The 20,507-nt window shown below is 35.8% G+C and overlaps 1 protein-coding gene across 5 annotated transcripts in view; it reads left to right on the top strand.

The window, feature by feature from the left end:
• GPATCH2 (G-patch domain containing 2) overlaps window positions 1-11,349 on the top strand; it is a 124,571-nt gene extending 113,222 nt beyond the window's left edge. For 2 of the 5 annotated variants that reach the window (XM_068939863.1, XM_068939859.1), the window contains exon 10: window positions 11,049-11,349. In XM_068939863.1, the coding sequence (XP_068795964.1) occupies window positions 11,049-11,218 (170 nt within the window). In that variant the 3' untranslated portion in view covers window positions 11,219-11,349. Of the gene's footprint in view, window positions 1-3,683; window positions 3,748-4,952; window positions 5,063-5,735; window positions 5,777-11,048 lie in introns of those variants that run through there. The other 3 variants (XM_068939860.1, XM_068939862.1, XM_068939861.1) reach the window with 3 other exon arrangements.
• Window positions 11,350-20,507: the final 9,158 nt, after the last annotated feature.

Raw genomic sequence — 20,507 nt, 5'->3', positions numbered from 1 at the left:
GTTTTTCTTGAGTTGTGTGTACTGCAAATCAGTAAAGTTTTACCTAACATGAGCCAATTAGATTTTTAAAAAGTATTTCATTTTCAAATTGTTTGAAAAGCAAACGGGTAAATTAATTCCTGTAGCACTTTGCACAGGGTTGAAAATGGTAAATTAAATATTTGGATTAAGTATTCACAGAGAAAATGACTGGTGACATAATTAAACATTGAAATATGCTTTCTGCTTTTGAGACTCGCAAGGGTAGCACCTGCTACTTTCAGACAACCCACAAAGCTATAGACTTCTGTAGCAAGCAGTGTTATTGGTTAAACATTTATTAATTGTGACAAGAACAACCAATTTATTTCAGTACCCTAGCTTATTTACTGCTCTTTCACCTTTGTATTTGGTATTGAAAAAGTAAAATGAATATTGATAGAGTTAGATATTGATTTCTAAATTTATAGCCTGTTCTCAGTCTGGAGTCAAAGTCACATACCAATAGGTTTGTGTATATTAGTAGCAAAGGATGTAGATTTACTTGTACAGCAGTGAGAAACTATTGAAGCAAGAAAGTTTGAGCAGCAAAGAGCGTTTTACAGTTTGAAAGATGTCATCTGTAAAGGTGAAGAAAAGCTGTGTTGAAAAGCAGGGAAGAAAATACAAGAATTATTATTAGATATGGATTGTTACCAGCTGACAGTAGAGAATCTAATATCCTATTCTGCATTTTTACTAAAATAAATTTTCTGGTTTATGGATGCTTGATATAGTCCCATCTGTCTGCCACTGCACTGAGGTAGATAATTGATTTATCAACTTAAAAAAAGATACTAGGGGAAATTGTTTACTTCCTGTGATTTAGTTTGAGTGTTGTACATTATAAACATCATCTTTTTTTGCACAGCTTCCTCCATGTAATCAATGTTATTTCAATGATTATATAGTCAGATTTGGGAAAAGGTCATTCTCAATGACTTCTTGCCCTTTCTGACTACTTCTGTGGTAGTGTTATTTTGTATGACACCCTGACGTACTTCATTGCAGTAATACAGTGCCCTCAAGCTTCTATAAAAACTTCCTAGACAAACTAATCCATTATCACAGAAATAACCCTACCAATACTGTGTCCAGCACTAATGAAAATGATGAATAATAAAAAAAAATGTGTATGTAAGAGAAAGGTCATTCTCTACAAAGTACTCTTAATACTTGAAACATATGCGTAGGGAATGTTTGTAATATTTTCAGTGAATATGTTAGGTTACCAGATACAAGTCTCATTTCAAATCGGTAGGTGTTTCAGAACTTCAGGTGCCATTTTCATGCACTGAATTTGCATTTTCCCTAATTCCTTTCCTTGCAATTGTCTTTCTTCTTTTGTACAAGTCTTATCTATTAATCAGCTCCTGTTCCATCCCTGTATCCTGTTAGATTTTTTTTAAATAAGAAACCTCTAGATCTTATTCACGAAAAAAAATTATCTTTGGGTACAAATTCTGCTTGACATCTGTGGGATGTTAGTAGATTAATTTGCAGAGTATAGAAAGTTTGATCCAGAATAAAAAGGATGTTTTACTTATGTGCCTGGTAAATAGCCATTTCCTTCTATTTGAAAACAATTTTTTTGATCTGATTTTTCACATTAGCATGCTTCACAGTTTGGAGCAGGAGTGACTGACTGAAAGCCTGCAAAATCTGATTTTAAAAGGATAAAGCTATTTTCTAGTTAAAATGCAGAGAATGTGTAGATAAAATATGTAAATTATTGTGCAAAACATTTTTATGGGTATCGTAGCTAATACTGTGTGGTTTTTGTTTTGTTTTTGTTTTTTGGGGGTTTTTTGCAAAAGCAAATTTCAAGTGTTAATGTCTTTACTGAGTTGGCAGATTTCACGCTACCCTTCAGGCTGGTACTGTTTGAAATGACCAAGGTATGCATCTCATTTTAAAAAATGTATTTTAATGAAAAATATGACAGATTCTTAATTATAGCAGAAATACTGAGCACTACCATAATGCCATCATGACTCACTTTAACAAGGTAATCAAAAGGGTACATATTTTCATTCCTTTTTAAAAATTGCTAGTTGAACAGCTAAGCAAACTATTTTGCTGATGCTTAATATGTCAGTGATTAAAAATCAGACCTGAATATCTGCAGTACCAAAATGATGATTTGAAAAAGATTACGATTACACTGTGATAACAGAGGCGGCTGAGGCTAAGTTTGTGGTGAAGGTCAACCTTCAAGATAGTTGCAGAGAAGGGGCAGACTTCTGCTTACTTGAAGGAACTAGCAATACATTTCTAAGATGCTAGACAAAACTATTTTATGCCTGCTTTTCTTTGGCTTGACTCACTGCTTTTCCATCTACTAAACATACAAGCTCTATAGACAGAAATCCCTTTTCTCAGACCAATATAACACTTGCATGAGTTGTGAAGGCATCTTCTTTTTGCGCTGCACTATTTCTTATCTGTCGTCTACCAAGATTGTTTCCAGGGTACAGAAGCATATCTGTTTCATAACTCAGCCTGTGGATACTCTTCTTTTCTAATTCTGCAGCAAATTGATTTTTATGGACTTCTTTCTATTCCTTTCTTTTTCTTCTGCTACCATATTGTTTCACTAAATCAGTTCAAAAATAAAAAGATCACAGAATACCATACAGTAGTTGAAACTGCTGTCCCTGCAGACCAAAGACTTTTCATGTTGAGCGGAGGTTGTTTGTTCAGGCAGGGCCCCTTTCATATAATCATCAGAGTATTGAGGAGAGTTCAGTCCCAAACTTCAAAAGACCCACAATTCAACAAGAACCGGAGCTTACACTGTGAATTTGCTCATGAACTTCTTGTGATGTAGAGAAAAACAGGGTAAGAGAAGACAATATTCTTCAGGCTGTACACACAGCTAGTACAGCCTCAAGAAGTCACTTTCAGGTTAATAGAAGACTGTACCTATCTTTCCTACATGCTATCTTCCCCCTAAATGCAAATGGTTCAAAAACAATTATCCAGATGACTCTGAGACTCTTTCCTACAGCAGCTGTTTCTTCTTCCCTGTGGAAACAATTCAAACTGTCTCCTGTGGGATTTTTGACCTCACTTTCAAGAATCGAAAACCAGCCTAACAGAATATCACCAGCAAGTGTCCTTAAAGACAACATATAATAATTTCTGCCAAAAAAATCTTAACCGGGCTTCTTCCCTCCGCACTCCTCCCCCCAAATTCCAGAGATACTTCTCATTAGACAGTTGTACACATGAAGAATAACTTTCCTGTTGGGTTGCTAGAGAGTTAGAATTCTCCTTTCAGTGAAACTGAGAGGTGTCCGTAGGAATACTCATCTTCCCGGTCATTTATGTGCTCTGCGAGTTCTAGTCTTCCTCGACTAGGTAACGTAATAAAATGATTCCCCATAGAGAGATTCCTCCATTTTAGATAATTTTTTTAGTTTTAGAACTCAACCAGCAAAGGACACAGTTGCAGCAGATGATACTTCTATCATTTTACTTTAAGTTGATGACACCAGAAGACTTTTGTTATCTGGAAGATGTTTGGGAGTTAAAATCTGCAAGGAATAAATGTGTGTGCTTTTTTTTTCTTTTTTTTTCTTTTCCAGCCAATGTAACTTCTTATTTTAGCTCTCCACAACAACTTCTCAGTTGTAGGTGACTAGTTATTCTTTCTCCTGTAGGAACAGGGAGCATTGCTGCAAATAGAACCAGTCACAGATTATGCAAAAATCACCTTTCTTAAAGGTTTGTTGGTCTGTAATTTACTTTTTGAAGAGGGAAAGAGGCTTATGCAGTAACTTGATAGCTTTATGCAAAAAGATTTTGCCACTTCAGAGGAATAAAAATAACTGTTTAAGATACGAGAAAATATTTTTGTAATATGAGAATATAAAATTCATTGATCAGGTTTCCAGGCACAGGCAAGTTTAGATTGCTATTTTCTGTCTTTCTGTAAAAGCTCTAGGAATGATAGACAGGGTTCTGATAAAAGCTGTGATAGATACCCGTAGTATTAGGATTTCATAAAGAAAATGTTTACTTTTGCTTTTGCTTTCCAGTACAAAGAGAAGAAATTTTGACTTTTTGGTTGTTAGAGAAGTTTACCTTTCAACATTTATCTTGACATTGCCAATGCTAATGTTATACCCAAGATTTGCATTGTGATGTCTTCGTTACCAGCAGAGAGATCGTCAGTAAGCATTGTTTGCTTATTAAGTGACAGGATTACGTTTTTAAGAGAACTGGTAAGAGTGAGATCTGTGGCAAAGCAGTTCACCAGATGTGTCATGATGTACATTACTTTCAAACGGAATGAGGTAATTCAGTTTCTTCCTAGGCCTTCCTTTTCTTAGAAAGCCCTCCAAAACTAGACTCGTCGCAGTGTCTTAGCTAGAAATCTCAGTAAAGTTCCCAGTCTGTTCATTTTTGTTCTTAGCTTGAATTCATTATTTTTGTACTACTTTGTAAAGTAGAATCTAGTAGTATAATAGGTGGGTACCCCAATAAATAAACAAATAGTTTTTCAGCCTGTAGTAAAAAACATGCAGATTTATCTGCCTTGTTTTATTGACTTCATCTTTATCCTTAATTAAGATTAATTTGACAGAAGACAATACTCCAACCACCTAGGCACAGAACAGGCAGCAAAAGTGCAACTGTACCTCCAACTATACTGGCAGTTTGTTTCGACTTTGCCTTGGATTAGATAGAGAGCCACAGTAGTGTGCGTAGTCCTAATATCCATTTAATCCTTAATCTCTCTACTGAAATTAACAATAACTGAGCTGTCCATTTTTGAGAGTTATTACTGTAATTTAAATCCTTTCCCTCTACAATTTGCTGTAAGGTTACAGTTAGTTTCATAAAGGTCATGGAATGATTATCAGAAGGGAGCAATTTTACCAAGTTTTGAGGGGTTTTAAATGCAAATTTAAAATGTTTCATTGCAGAGAAGCTTCTTCAGAAGAGCAGGCCAGTGACAGTTGTTCTGTCAGCACAGACGAGGAGTAAAACTGACGCCGTTTGGACCCAAGCGAAAATAGTCTTGGTTATTGAAAAGGTTCCTTTTACCTGAAATGAACGGGATTCTAGTACTTCTGACTCTTTCCAACAAATTTTCCTAGTAACAAAGACTGATTAGGTGGAAGAATGCACTTTTACCCACCGTGTAGTCTGATAGAGCATGAAAATAAAATACAGACTTTTTTCTAGGGGAAGAGCACTGGCAAATCCATTTCCAAGTCAAGCTTGGAAGACCAGATAAACCTGACAGTTCAGTGTCTGAATTTTCGTCTGTGTGTATTTTATATTTATACATTTGGGAGGGTTGGAAATGGCTGTGAATTTAGGGCCTCTGCTGCAAGAAAGGATACCTCTATCCTTGCTGCCTTATGTGACAGTTCCTTTAATATGCCTAGCAATGGGGCAATAGGAATGAGGCTAAAACAATTCAGACCTTAACAGAATTCTGCTAAGGTTACTGGGTAGATATGGAGGTTAGCAACACCCACTGAAGTTATGACTCTGTCCTCTCTGCTATCTTTATCCTTCCAGCTGGAATAAAATACAATGCAAGCAGACTTACCTGAACTGTAATCATTGCAATGTTGTTCTTTAGACATACTCTTAGAAAACTCAGGGTGAGGGATGTCTAAAAATGTAATCTCAAATATTTAGCTAAATAATATGGCATTTTTTCCTAACTGAATTTGTTACTTTTTTTTTTTTTTTAGATATACACCCATAATATACTGAATTGTGAAAACCACAGCAGGTACTGATTTTAAAGATCACAATATGGCTGTCAACTGTGCTCATAATGACTCTACAATCATCCAAAACAGTTTTAGGAATATAAACATCTAGGCGTTATTGTGATTCCCATTTTTTAATTACAGAGAATTGACACAAAAAAAGATACAGTATAGCAATTTATTATTTTGATTGCATTCTTCGTAAAATTACATTGTATATCAGCATCAGTCCCTACTGTTCTGCAGTTCTGAGTTCATCTATCTAGTGAGGAATCAGATGGAATATTAAATGCTTTCAGAAAATAAGGGGGAAAGTGCACTAGCTTTTAAAGTGAAGCAGCATGTATCGTTTCTCCTTCCATTGGCTGTTTATCCAACATCAATACAGCACTTTAGGAGCCAAATTACTAAACAAGCTGCCAATTAGGCTTGCAGTCAGCTGGATAGATTAGTGGCTAAGAGAGGCAGATACAAGATTTTCATCTCTTGAGCCAATTACGCAAGTGAATTACCATCCACAATGCTCCTTGGAAGATTTGAGGTAGAAAGACTGACTCTGCAGTGATAGACATAAGTGAGATCCAGGGTAGGGGGTAAGGGTTAGCAGGCTATGTATTGCAAAAATTGCCCAAGGAATAAGAGATCCTTCTAGGAAAGGATTTAAAGGATTTAAGGCTGCTAGGAGTGATAGAAAAGGAAATAATAGCTGTGGTATGCTCTGTGGCACTGGTGTTCTGCCCACAAGTCTTAATCATATAAAAGATAGATTAAAGGCCAAGACTATATTTCTGTACAGTGTCATTTTCTCACAACTATTTAAAAAAACATTTTCTTAGCATCAAAAATAGTTCAGTGGCCAGAGGTGAAATTACTTCCATATGCCTTCATTTGTTTCCTATGACTGAAAACAAGAATAAAAAAAAATTTTGAAGCATTTTCTTAAATAGTGACTATTTAGAAGATTGAGCCTAGTTACATTCTGATTTTTATTTACCATGATATAAACCCAACATGCTTGATGTTAATCTAATCTAAAAGTTGGACCATCCAAGTCAATATCGTCACAATATTGGTTTATACGATCACAGTTCTATTATTAATCTATAATAGATGATAGCTTAGTTGGTGAGCTTTTAAGTTCTTTAGAAGAAGCATTTTGCAAGTAAAGTGAAATGGATCTGTCTGATCAAAACTGTGCATAAGCTTATTTGTTTCCTGCTGAGGGTGTTGTACACTAGTGTAACATTGTTTCTTAAATATGAAGCAAATTTAAAACCTGAACTTTTGCAAGCTGTTGTATCCAAAAATGATTAAACAGATGTGGAGCCTGCAGCAGCATTAGACCTCTGATCTGATTTTAGCTTACAGATGGAATTAAATTAATTCATGGCAATCACTGTAAAATCAAGGGTATGGCACTGAATGTTAGAGTACTGTTTAACCAGGACATACCTGTTTCAACAGCTGTTAAGAAAAATTGCATACCTTTGTTTTTCCCTGAAACTTGCCTTTAATGCCGTGATAAATATTATACCAAAATAAAATAAATCTGATAAAGGCTTTTTTTGTTTGTTTTTGCCTTTCAAATTTGCCTCTTTCCAGTCATAGGTTCTATACTCTATGTATGTGAGGCCATATGCATAATATAGACCTTGAAGAGAAGTGAAGGACTGTTACAGTGCTATCCTGTCAAGCACGTTAGTGTTCCTTCACTGTTTGCACCTCGCTTTTGTAATGGCAACCACTCCTGTGGGTAGACTACTCACCTGATAAATCAGGAAGCAAATTATTATGGTTGCTAACACATTATCAGTCTGTGGAAAGAAAAGACTCTGCATAAGAGATTCCTACAAATTATTAGTATGGAGAATTCCTTAGAAGTTGTGCATCCACACCAACCCTTTTACTGCAGTAAACTTAGAAAAGTGTATCGCTGCTTTTCTTTTTGTCTGATTTTGCATAGTTGTTTTTTGTGGGATAGCACAGTGGGTTGATTTTGTTCTTGCTCCTGGATGGGTCGAGATTGAACACATCCCAGAGGTAGCACAGCCCTTCACAAGGCCAGTGTGCTTGTACCATTCTCTCGAAAAGGATCTATGGGTGAGTCCAAGAAGTACCATTGGTATGAATTAAAAATTGAACTTGAAGATGAATATTACAAGGATAATGACAGCTTTTAATTAGAAAATTAAAAGCCCAAAGCAGTTTATCCCGTTATGCAGACAAACAACAAACACAGATTTTTTTTTTTTCTGATTGCTGATTGGTCATGGAATGGAAGAAAAGGACAGTTATAAATACAACTATTAATATTCTTCTGATTCAAGTAAAATATATTTGCATTGCAAATTAACATTCCTGCGGCCTTCATCAATCATTTGAAATATTTTAAGACAAACATAGATATATATTTATATAAAAACTGACTATACTGCAAAAGAATAACCTGTATATATTAAATCTCTTAAAAAATTAAAATGTAAACTATTCATATTCATGTCATTTGCCAGAGAGAATAATTAGTCAAAGTGCCTGCCCATAATATGGACGAGTTAAGGGGCTTTTTGGTTTTTTATTTTTCCTGCTGTTCTACAAGGCCTCCAGACTGTCTGGATAAAGCGTACTGTTTGAGTGTGTGCCCAAAGAGAGTTCTGAGGCCAAGTTCTTAGTGGGTTTTGCCTTTTTTTTTTTTTTTTAACTTGGCTAAGTGTAAGAATAAAACAGAAAGCTTCAGGGGAGGTTTTGCTATTCTTATAGGAGATAGAAAAATATGTATAGTAAAGGGAAAAATAATTATACTATACATTTTAGAAGTATTTAAATGCCTTTAAAAACAAAAAGTATTCCAATTATCCTGTCAGTCAGAGAAAGAAAAAACATGTTCAGCTGCTGCAAAAAAATTTAAAAATAGAAATATCAGTTTATTAAATAACATATGTCAGAGTACAGATTGTTCTTCTGCATAACTTTTTTGTGAGGTTGCTCTGTTTTGAAATTTGAAATTCATATAGAAAGGTACATACTTTACATGAAAAAGTCTTTGGATTTTTCCCCCAAGAGGACTGACAAGAAAGTTATTTACTTTGTCTCAAGCTATGCCTTGCTTACCATTCCAGCAGCATTTCTGTCTTTGTCTAGACAGAGTTATGAATGGTCAAATATTTCCAATTCTTACAGGTCATGGTATACTCTTAGATGTATTGATATATTCTTTGTATTGATAAACTGCATATGGTATTGATATGCTATGTAGTGTAGTATTGATGTGGTATGTATAATATTGATATACTATAATATACTCTTAGGTTATATATATATACTCTTGGATATATTCTTAGAGATCATGATATACTCTTTCCTGCTTGTTGGATCTGTTGGTTCTTCTCCTCTAAGTCCCCATCCTTCCTTGTCCCACAGACACTGGAACCACACTCCATTTTTTACCATAAGTTGTTGTGAGAAGCGGACCAAAACAGCCTTCCAGGATTTTAGCTCTGATGTGTACCATTACTTTTGTTGACTGTAGACTTTTTTCCTTCTATTTTTTTGACCTAGAAGACATAATTAAGAAGGTCCTAAAGCCTGTGTTGTTTATGCCAGGCAGTATAAAGGACTTGTCTGTATGAAAGCTGCCTCTGCCTGTGTGGGCCTGAAAAGAAAGGAAGTCTTCGTCATTAAATTTTGTGCTGGTCAGTTCAAGAGGAAGTGTCTTAGGGACAGGACCCAGTGACTTAAAAACCTTTATTTTAAGCCTAGCATTAAGCATAGCTTCAAACCAGTATTAAAGGGTGCTTTCTGTCAGTGCATCTCTCTTTTTCTTTGACTCAGAAATTGAGATACTAGGAAGCCATCTAGCTTTTAGGTAGCCACTGCTTTACTGAATATAAACAGATATATAGTGAATAATGCTCAAGCACTGTAAATTTGTCACCACAGTTGTCACAAGGTTTTTAGTGTGCACCTCTCATCTTGAACTTCTATCTGTGTATGTCATTTCCACTGTGGGGCTTTGCTTTCTTTTTATGTGTGTGTTAAATGAGGCTTTTCAAAAGTGCTTGTTCAACTTTTGTTGTGTTCCTGTTTAGTAAGTTAACGTAACGATGAACCAGCTGCTTGTCAATGGTAAATTATTGATTCGAGATAGTATAGTCTCCAAAACCACAAAACCAAGGTCTCCTCCTGCAGTATTTTTCAAAAAACAGTAGGCCAGAGTAAGTAGGTAGAAAGTTAAGCAGCTAAAGTAGTATGTTTTTTTCTTTTTTGTGTTGCTGAGGGTGGTTTTGAACAAAATTCTAAAAAGATACCTACAACCGTTCATGTTACTGCAAAAGCTTCAGCCCTTTTAAAAGTTTTTTGTATAGTATAACTTGCTAAGTTTTACTGCTAGTTCTTGAATCAAATATTATTTATATCCCTTATGCAAGGCAGCTGCGTATGGGACAGATTTCTCCAATATCAGCTTTGGAAGCTGAGCTTGAGGAGTTTAGTTGAGGGGGAAAAAAACAGCTTTTTGATTTGTCATTCACATTTCTTTATGCTGCATTCGTAAGAACGTGAATCCTTTATATGAACGCTTGCAGTCCTCAGAATCTTTTTTGCAGAGAGTGCACAGCATTTTCTCTTGAGATCTCTATGGTACAGAAGGAAAGCTGGCAACAGCATTAAACAGCATTGGAAATGCAAAAAAGTGTGCTTGCGTGTATTAAATCTCTCTGATAGCTTTTAATAAAACCAAAAGCAAGTAAACATATAACTGGATTTCAGAGTACTAGATCACTTGTCTGTATTGCTTCTGGAGCACCTGTAACTGCTTAACCAAAAATGATTTGTTATATTTTACTGAAGGAGATCTACTTGAGTGTTCATAAATATTAGTAAGAATAGAAAGATGGTCATGATACTATGTATGATGTCCCTCAGCTTAGTAACTGTATATAGCACAATAAATTCAGGTAATCTTTTCTACGAATTGGTAGACTTGTGCAGGTGGTTTGTGTTCCTTGAGACTGGTGTAAAATGCTCTGTTGGAATGTAAAGGATCTGCAGCAAAATTTGTAATGCTTTAAAACTGAGCTAGTCTTTAAAAACATAAAAATAAAGCAAAGCCTTAGACTGTGCTAGTTTAGAATCATACGCAGTCAGGAGGGTCAACATGTGCAAAGACAGCCTGTTCTAGCAACCTATTAGATGAATTAGGGGAATAAGAAGGTTTAAAGCTTTAAGGGAGATTATCCTGCTCTTCTCCACATGGCAGGCAGCGCTGATTAATGCTGTGTGTTTCTTTAATCTCAGGGTTTGTAGGTGAAAACACCCAACCAATCCCAGAAAACAACATTGGAAACAGAATGCTTCAAAGTATGGGCTGGACTCCTGGCACAGGTCTTGGACCAGACGGCAAAGGGATAGCAGAACCAATAAGAGCGATCCAGAGACCAAAAGGACTCGGACTCGGATTTAGCTGACAGCAATGCACTCTGGCTGCCAAATAAAAATCAAGATCAAAATTAATTTTAAAAGACAAAAAAAAGAAAAAAAATGCAAACCTTTTATTATTCTTTGTGATCAGAAAATTGAATTATTCTTCTCTCAAAGATCACTGAAGTCAGTGTGCTTCATATTAGCTACACCAGCTGCAAGGTACAGCCACAGTGACGAAATCGGCATATGAATCCTAACTTTTATAATGGTGCTAAAATATACAAACACTTGTACTTTTTTATTTTCTGTGGTCTTAAAGTTTGTATTAAGTATAAAATTCAGTATATTCACTCATTGTTTTCTTAAAAGCTTCTGACACAGCAGATTTTAGTATTTAAGCACACTTTTTTTGGTAAGTATAATTTCATCTCAAGAGTCTTGATAAGATTTATTATCAAGGAAGGTGGAACGCTATACAACTACTGTGTTTTTCCCCTTTTCAGATAAAATTTCCGAACTTAATATTTCTAGAGATTAACAGTATTTGAGTATAAGTTAATTGACTGTCATTTTGCCTATGAGATACACATGTTTCCCACTGGAAGATGATATGGTATGCAGTTTTGTTGAAGAGCATGAAAAATGGCCTTGTCATCTGGGAATGCCATTCCAACACCATCATCTTGCAATGTAGCACTGTCTTCCATGGTCAAGCTCTGAAGTAAATCTTTTAAATTGTTTTTACATTTACAGGATTATCTTTTTCAGCAGATACTTTAAAAATGTAAAGTTTATTCTGAGTTTGGAGTTCTCTTTATATTAATGATCGTCAATGTGTTGACATTTAGGAAGAGCTTCAGCTTGGAACCCACAAATTGTATTTTAGAGATGACTGTGTCTTGCAGTGTTTATAAACTGGGTTTTGATGTATTCTGAACAATGCAGTGTTCAACATTGTGATATTATTTGGTTTGTGATCGTGATGGTGCCAGTGAGCCACAATCTTTAAAGATCCTGAAGAAACAGAAAAAGCACAAGGAGAAGCTTGATTGGGGTGGAGAGAAGGAAAGAAAAAGATACTTTGGTGGCATCTCACAAACCCAAGCCAGCAGTTTAAAATCAAGAGGGATCATTAAGTGTTTTAATCGGTATCTAGTGTGTCTAATGACAGCACAAGTAACTTCATTAAGCACCAACCAATCAAGGTGCTAGGGTACTATTTGTCTGCAGTATAAAACAAATTCTGCTTTAAAATTAAATGATAGGACTGAGGAGAACTGTTGGTTAGATGGACTAAGGAGAAAATCCTGTCCCCGCTGTAATAGCTGGCAATATTTACACTGACTAAAGAGGGAATAGGATTTCTTTGCTCAGTCTTTTTTGTTCAAGAGGAGGATCTCTCCTCTCCTGTGCTCCCAAACTGCCTACACAAATACTTACTTCCAGATGCTTGCAAAGATAACGTTAGGATAAGAAGACCACAGCTTCCTATGTGTAGCTGTGAAATATAATGATGAATCTAAAAAACATTTTTATAGCTTTTCTTTTTCTCTCCACTTCACCAGTTTTTCCAGAAAAATAATGCTAGGAAAACAAAAAGTAGCAGCATTATAGTATCGAATTTGTTTAAAAGAAATGCCTATGCTTTCCAGTGTGAGTACTGTCATTTTGGGAACATTCTTTCACCGTTTATATACTGTAGAGTAACAGGTTAGTGCCTAATATTAATTTTAATTATAGATGAATGCACATATTTTCTGAGTTTCGGGAGAGCTATTTACTACTGTTTAAGTACATGTTATCATGGTGTGGTTTTGCATTTTGTAATGATAATAAATTATGAACAGACTTGGTATTTGCAATCAGCAAAGATGTACTTTTTATGGAAGGTTTAAGGGCCTAGCATAACGTGAATTAACCACTTCACATTTCTCATGCACAACTAATATGAGTTAAATACATTGCAAATCCAAAGAATTTCAGCACCACATAATTGCAGTGGGCCAAGAACGTGGAATTCTGCAGTTAGTGGATGTATCCGTCTGTGGTTATTTTTTGTAGCAATGAATTAATGTGGAATGTGGTGGAATGCTCCCATTCTTTCAATGCAAAGTGCTACTAAGGACTATTGAATTCCAAAGACTTATGTGTATTGTACACAACAGTCAAAAATTCCTTAAAATCATTTGCAACACGTGATTTAAGGACAGAAATGAATCTTTACATTCTAATTGTTCTAGGAGTATTTGCAAAACTATAAAGAAATATTTATTCTCTATTAAAATTCCATTGTTGCGGTTTGGTTACAGCACCTACATACTGTGGGAAATTCTAAGTATGGCATATATAACACTGTTTGAGGTATTTCCTTGCAATTTACCATAGCAGCAGTTCTTCAGGAAATCAGTCTGCAACTGGAAAAGCACTTGAAAATTTTTCCTGTTTTGAAATGTTAAGGGAGTAATAACAGAAACATTTTGAAAGGAACACTTTAGGCCATTCAACTCTATTCATCCGCTCATACAGGTATGCTGATGCAGTTAACCCAGTAAATAACCTTAAAGGAAGAAATATTTAGTCTGATGAGAAATCAGAGCTAGAATATTATAACTTCTTGTTTTAAATCAGTCTGTTAGGGAGAAATTGTTAGCCATTAAGACTAGTCAAATTGATTTTGCTGTAGAGGTAAAAACACCCTGTCTGTTTTCCAGCAGGTATTCTTATAGATGCCACAAGCTGACAGTTAGCTTCATCTGTTAGAAGCTGTTAGAAGAAAAAAATGATGTGTTAGAATATTTTAATGCAATGTTTTGATATATTTTTTCTTGCAGTAAAGTTTCCATTCTGGCTCATGCTGCCATTTTAATTTCTGTTTTTCCGCATCTCACTGCAATGATTCAAAGATATTCCAGTTGTGTTTTTTTGCACAGTTAGAGCCAATGGTAAGAAAAAAAAAATAAAATGCATTGCGCTTTTTCTCTTTTAAGTCACTGCAATGCTAGTTGGCTTTGAAACAGGTAAAAATACTTAGATTTGTTCTTTAGGTTTTTGCCTTAGCTAACTTGCAATCATACTATGACCATCTGCTGTACAGCTGCCTCACATTACTTTAAAATGCACACACAAGTATTTTCAGGTAATAACTCCTACTAGCTGTGACAATGAGGGTTTTTTTGCCTATATAAATAAATATAGGATCGTCTTGTATCTAAAAGTTCCCATCATTCACAAGGTTCTTTCCATTTAGGTGTTTGATTAATCAGTAGCTCCACGGTTACCATAATATTCTGCCTATGCAGAATGCTTAGTAAAAATAAAACAAGTATTATCAGCACTGCATTTTGCTACATGTTTCATTGTATCTCAAAGTTCTGTGAATTGAGCCGTTAACTGTTAATAAAAGAAACACATGAGCAGTTGCTGGCAGAATCTTATTTTTAAATAAATATTTGTTGGAGTCAGAGAAGCATTGTCAGTATGCTTATTTTAACAAGTTTGTCCCTGCATTTGTCTTTCTGCAGTTAAAGTCTATAATGGATGTAGAATGGCAGTAAATAGCTAAATAATATGTATAGAATGCTTTGCTTTAACAACTCAAATGCAAGATGAAATAAAATAAATAGACTCCATTCTTCATGGGTTCTGTATCCTTTTTTGCACCCTTTTTAATAGCATTGTTACTGCTCAGGTGAGTGCAAAAACATGCTGTTTCTGAAAATATAATTGAGGTTGCTAATGTCCTATGGCAAATCGATGTACATTTTGCTGATGTTATTTCACTAAAGGAGTTGTATACCTTTTTACCAATACCTCTTTTCTAGGTTAGAAAAAATTACACCGAAAAGGCAGGAAATGCCTTAAGATGCTTGCAGTGCTTTGTTATCATATTCTTCTGAGACTTTTAAATACAAGTAATCTTCACTCTGTGAGTGTGTGTATACTTTGATAACTGTGACAGAGCTGTGTGCTTTGTCTTCAAGCAGTTCTCTGAAACCATTGCTCCAAGGAAGAGAATTCACGCAATCTTCATTTTTGCCTCCATCTCTCCCTGCTCCCCGAAGCAGCTTATTGAGGTGCCTCAGAAGTCAGGATCCCTTCCCTCTTACTCTAAATTCAGGAGATTTTTTAATTAGGCTTTCCTACATAGCAGAGTTGTCGCCCAGTAGCATGGTTAGTCTGCAGCTGTTGCATGGCTGAGTTTCCCACGAGTAGCATTCCATTCCTAAGGCAGCATGTACCTCCAGCCTGGACTGTTCAGCTCACTGAAAGAGCTCAGTAAGATTTATTTCCCTCACCACCTGTAATCCAGCTGGAAAGCTAATTGAAAATGTCGAAAGAAACAATAGAATTTTTAAAAAATATATTTTTGCTTTGAATTCTCCCTAGACAAGGTTTGATTATGGTCAGTTTTATTTAGAGGTACAGCATGTAAGACTGGGATTTTTCTTTCTAATGACCTCTCTATACTGGAAAAAGTCTTGGAGCAGGTGCAGCTGTTTCAGCATGGATGTTCTGCTGGTCTACATGTTTTTTTTTTTTTTTTTTTTTTTTGCTAGAGAAACTATAAACTTTACTAGTACAGACTGATATAAGCTATATCTACACAATAAGATAGTTTGTCCAGTAAAACTATCAACAATGTAAGTCTGTTTTTAACGTAAGCCTATTTTAAGGTATTGTGGAAAACATTACCAGGGCTATGAGAGTTTCAGTAAGTCATGCTTGACTGACAGTAGTAGGTAGACTCATTCTAGTAGAAATGTAGTGGTTTCTGGTAAAAATTGGCTTCCTACAATTCTTTTCTCCTGTCCTACAGTAAAACTCATATGGGAAATAAATTTCGACTATGCTGATAGATTACTTGAATTTAAATATTCAATTTTTAAATAAAAGGCTCCAAATCACTGGGATTCTGTAAACTTGATCTCTTGCATCAGTGAGAACTGTGATTCTAAACTATGAAAAGTGGTTTGAATTCATATGAGGTATTCCATCTATAGAAAATTATGGTTTTGGCCTGACTGCTTATAGTATTGCTCTGAGGAATTTAAGTACTGGGGAGTCTGACCTCTGAAATGGAATATAATTCACTAGTCTTTGAGCAATGTATATTTTATTGTGATATATTTACACTGATTAAATATGTGAATACCAGAGATGACTAGAATGAGATTATCTTTCAGAATATTTGATCATGGAAATTCTCAGCTTAATTCTTCCTTAAATCTTTAGTGTTGCCTTTCATTCTTAATATTTGTAGATTTTTCTGAAAAAGTATAATCCTATGTATATGCTAAGTGATAATACTCAGCATTTTCTGTCCTTTTTACTAGTCTAGTGAAGCTGTTTTCCAGTACCTCACTAGGCCACTTTTCTAAATGCCGTACTGTTGCTTTCATCAGTTGTCTTAAGAGATTTTGATACCTAAAACTTGAAACTTCTTCAGTCTGGCTGAACTGTTGTATTGGCCCCTCTCTTTCCCTGGCTCTAAACTGGTGAAGACTGAACGATATGTAATGCTTTCTGCACAAAAATATCTTCTTTGACCTCAAGATGTATGGTACTTCATAGTTCTAAAATTAAGTATGTATGCAAGTATCTGCAGATTGAGGCCCTAACTTCCTTCCCTATGATTGATACAGGGTCTCATTTTTCCAAGGCATCAGACTAACATAAAACCTCTAGAGTTGGCGACCACTTTGCTGGGTCACGCTGGCCCATCTTCAACATTAAGTTTTGTTAGAGCAGCTGTTTGGCTGCAGTAAGTTGCAGGTTGGTATCTGGTTTATATGGGTCTACCTGCTCTTTCTGTTGGGTCCTACCTCACATTAATACCACAGATTCAAGTCTGTGCTTAGACACAATGTTTAGGGAACTTTAGGAATACTTGAAGGAAAGATGTGAACCCACATGACCAAACCGTGTAACTGCATGTAGTGAGAGAAAACCAGATGTACAGCAAATCCTATTCATTTGTGCAGTGACATATAGACACGCTTTAAATAGCCCCAACATCATCTGCCAGGTCACATCAGTAGCAAGTCTAGTACATCCTAGCAATGCAGAGAGTCCAGTCAGGGTGCCAGTTCAAGCTGGAAGCTATCCATTTTACACAACTCAGAACACCACACAATGAACAGCTCACAGCAGGTTGTCTGGGCCACAGTCTGCACCATCAGGCACGTAATCTAACACGGGTTTCAGGTATTTGATTCTCTGTCTTGTGTAGTCTTTCATTCCAGCAAATTAGCAAGAAAAAGAGGAAAAGATAAATATTAAATGGTTTCAGTTCAAAATCAATATAGCAAAAATGTAAAAAGTGTAGATAACGAAAGGGATGAAAATCACTTCTGAGACTATGATACCCGGAGAAATTTGGACTCTCTCTTAAATTAGGAGACTGACGAGGAAGGAAGAGCATACATCAGAAGTATACAGAAGGAAAATGTAAGTCTCCTGCGTATTATTCTCTCCAACGTACAATCAGGAAGTGTCCAAAAAGAAATAAAAGTCATTTTAATTTGCATTTAGTCTACTATTAAAAGTAGTTAAGAGACACATAATGAAGGAAGCTCAGTGCCACAGGATATTGAGTCAAAGCATTTGGCAAAACAGACAAAACATTTTGAGATCAGTTTATGAAGGTTACTAACAATTTTAGTACCTGGAATAAGTAAAAATTGTCATGCTTCTTTGAATGCTTCAAACTTTCTCAATGAGTCAGCAAGTCAAGTTAGCTGTCAGCTTTGTCAGTTTATTCCATCAGTTTAGTCAGCTTATTCTGTGCTTGTCCACTGTCCTCTGTCTTCTTCTCAAGCATCTCTTATTATTGGTGTGGACATGAGAGAGCTCCCTGATTAAGTCAGTTCCCATGAGTTTTGTTTTCTGTTTTAATGGGCTGTGAATTTTTTAGTTTTGTTTTAACTTTTCAGAAATGGCCTATAACCTGGTTTCAACGTACTGTCATATAAGGTCGATTTCAGTAATGCAAGAAAACTCTTTTAAGAATCAGGACTAACAATTTTCAGTTTTTCCTCCCATAAAGAATTTATGCATTTGGTCTTTGATTTCTTTGAAGACCTTCGGTGCTGTTCAGCAGGCTGCTGTTGATTTATCTCTTGCACAAACTTAGCTGTTTTCTTAGTGGAGGGCACAAAAATTCCTACTGGTGCATATGCGAGTAGCAAGTTGCAAAATTTTAGTGCTGTACTTGTGATTTCAAGTCTTCAGAATTAAGTTTGAATTTCACTTGTGTTACTTTTTCTTTTTTTTTTTTTTTCCTCAAATGTTCCAGGTTACCTCAAGAATCTAAACGTTCAGGCATTTGTGAAATAAGTGTAGTATTTTATCTAAAATCTTCTGAATGCCAAAATCTTCGTACATGTGATGCCAGCCCTCTCATTTCTGTTAGTAAAAGATATGTTCTACAACCTAAAGTATAAATACGTAAGTACAGCTAATACTAGATATGTTACTCTCTAGAACATGAATACCAATGATACTCGCTATGTTAATTTGGATTAAACTCAAGTAGTCCATTATCTGAGAGAACAGTTTTGTAATCTGCTATAGATTTCTTTTTTACACTCTACTATATCACTTGTTACAGAAATAAGAGATTTTGAGAATGAACCAATACTAATTAAAAGAGTTTCTTAATGTGATGCAAACAGTAAGTAACACAATTACCAGGCTGTCTTTATAATCGCTCTAATGTGTAAGTTTGTTTATTTTTTATCTACTTTTTGTCAATGAGCATATGAATACTAGTAAAATTATAATTCTGAATAACTGAATTTCAGCAATTTTTACCCTTTTGTTTCTACCTACAAAAACAGGTCAACAACTGAACAGTAGCTCTTGGCCAGGAATTAAGTAGAACCAAAAATCCGGGAGTAGTGCCGCTTGCAAACGTGTTGAAACAGAAGAGAATTTAGCACCTAAAGGATACTCTTATCTTTCAGATTCTACATTGTACCGATCTGAGGTTTTCTCAGTAGGCATGGGGTTTTCCCGTGAAGGTTCATAGAGAACAGTTGTGGGGATTCAGGCTTGTAAATTGTCATCTCAGCACTTGATATTTGCCCGTTGCACTTTTTTTAAACAGTAGCATTCTAAAACATGCCTTCTGTAGTTGCAATCCCTTTTGAATATACAGGGTCCATGAACAATACTTTCAGGGCTTTTGGAGAACTGGTAACAGAGGTGCTTTGCACCAAGTAGGCTGCCTCTGATTGTGACCCTCACTTCTTCAATTTAGATTCAATAGAAGAAATTCTGAATTTATACTATGGTGTACCAAATTAGCATCTTCTGAGGGGAAAAAAAAAAAAACACTGTTATCTAACTACTCTCATAGATGATCTAGATTCTGTAAACATCCAAAGAATAAGAAAATTTTTGCCAGAAAATGTTTATTCAGCAAAGTCGAATGTTTTGTGGAAATAACCTTGTGTCCTTCATAGTTCTGATGTGCTTCCCTCATGAAGGCTTCTCTGGTAGCAGTTTCCATGTCTCCAGTTCATTTGGATCCATGTTGGTCATGAGGCTGGGGAGGTAGGGTTGGCCACGCTTTCTGCCAGGGAACTGGTATTTGGGAAGGTCTGGAAACTCCCAGTTATGCAGCAGGCCCTTGGAGCACCATTGCAACAAAATACATTTTGAAAAACACATTCTTACTCCAAAACTTATTGTTGAGTTGTTGAAATGTCCTGTGAAACACAACTTCTAAGATTCAGCTATCCCCGAAAGTAACTATATTATCTGTTCCTGCAAGTTTAAAATATCAATTGTCTTCTCAATGAAAAGTTTGGCGTCTAGTTCTGGATCATTCCAGCCACAACAAGAGGTGTTTTCTAGTGTGGTCTTTGAACACTCACCCCATTGACCAGTGGCACATTGAGTTCTACAGGTCTAATCACTTTGAGTTTAAAAGTGAGCACGTGGAAGCGCTAGCACCAGCGTCTGACGCAGATTGTCAATGAACTCTCAGTACATGCAGATTTTGACTTTCCAGAAGGGTCAAATATTCTGATCACAGGATTTAAGAGCTGCCAGCATGACTTTTTGTTCCTGACAGAGGCTGCCATTTTACTATGGAAAAAGAGCATGGTTCATATGTGAGGTTCATACATTTGACACACAGAATCAGTTACAGATAGAGATTTTTAAGCAATGGTTTGAGATAGGGATCTCTCCTAATAAATCACTGCAAGATTGATTATAGTAGACCATAACAAAAAGGTTACACTGTCATGACAAGGGGCTATCCTGTGATTCTTCTAGTCATGATGCAGGATAGTGGCTGTTTGAAGAATTTGGCCAGAACCAAAC

This window comes from Struthio camelus, chromosome 3, assembly GCF_040807025.1.
Source record: "Struthio camelus isolate bStrCam1 chromosome 3, bStrCam1.hap1, whole genome shotgun sequence".
Taxonomy (NCBI): domain Eukaryota; kingdom Metazoa; phylum Chordata; class Aves; order Struthioniformes; family Struthionidae; genus Struthio; species Struthio camelus.
This window is presented reverse-complemented; position numbering and strand designations above follow the sequence as displayed.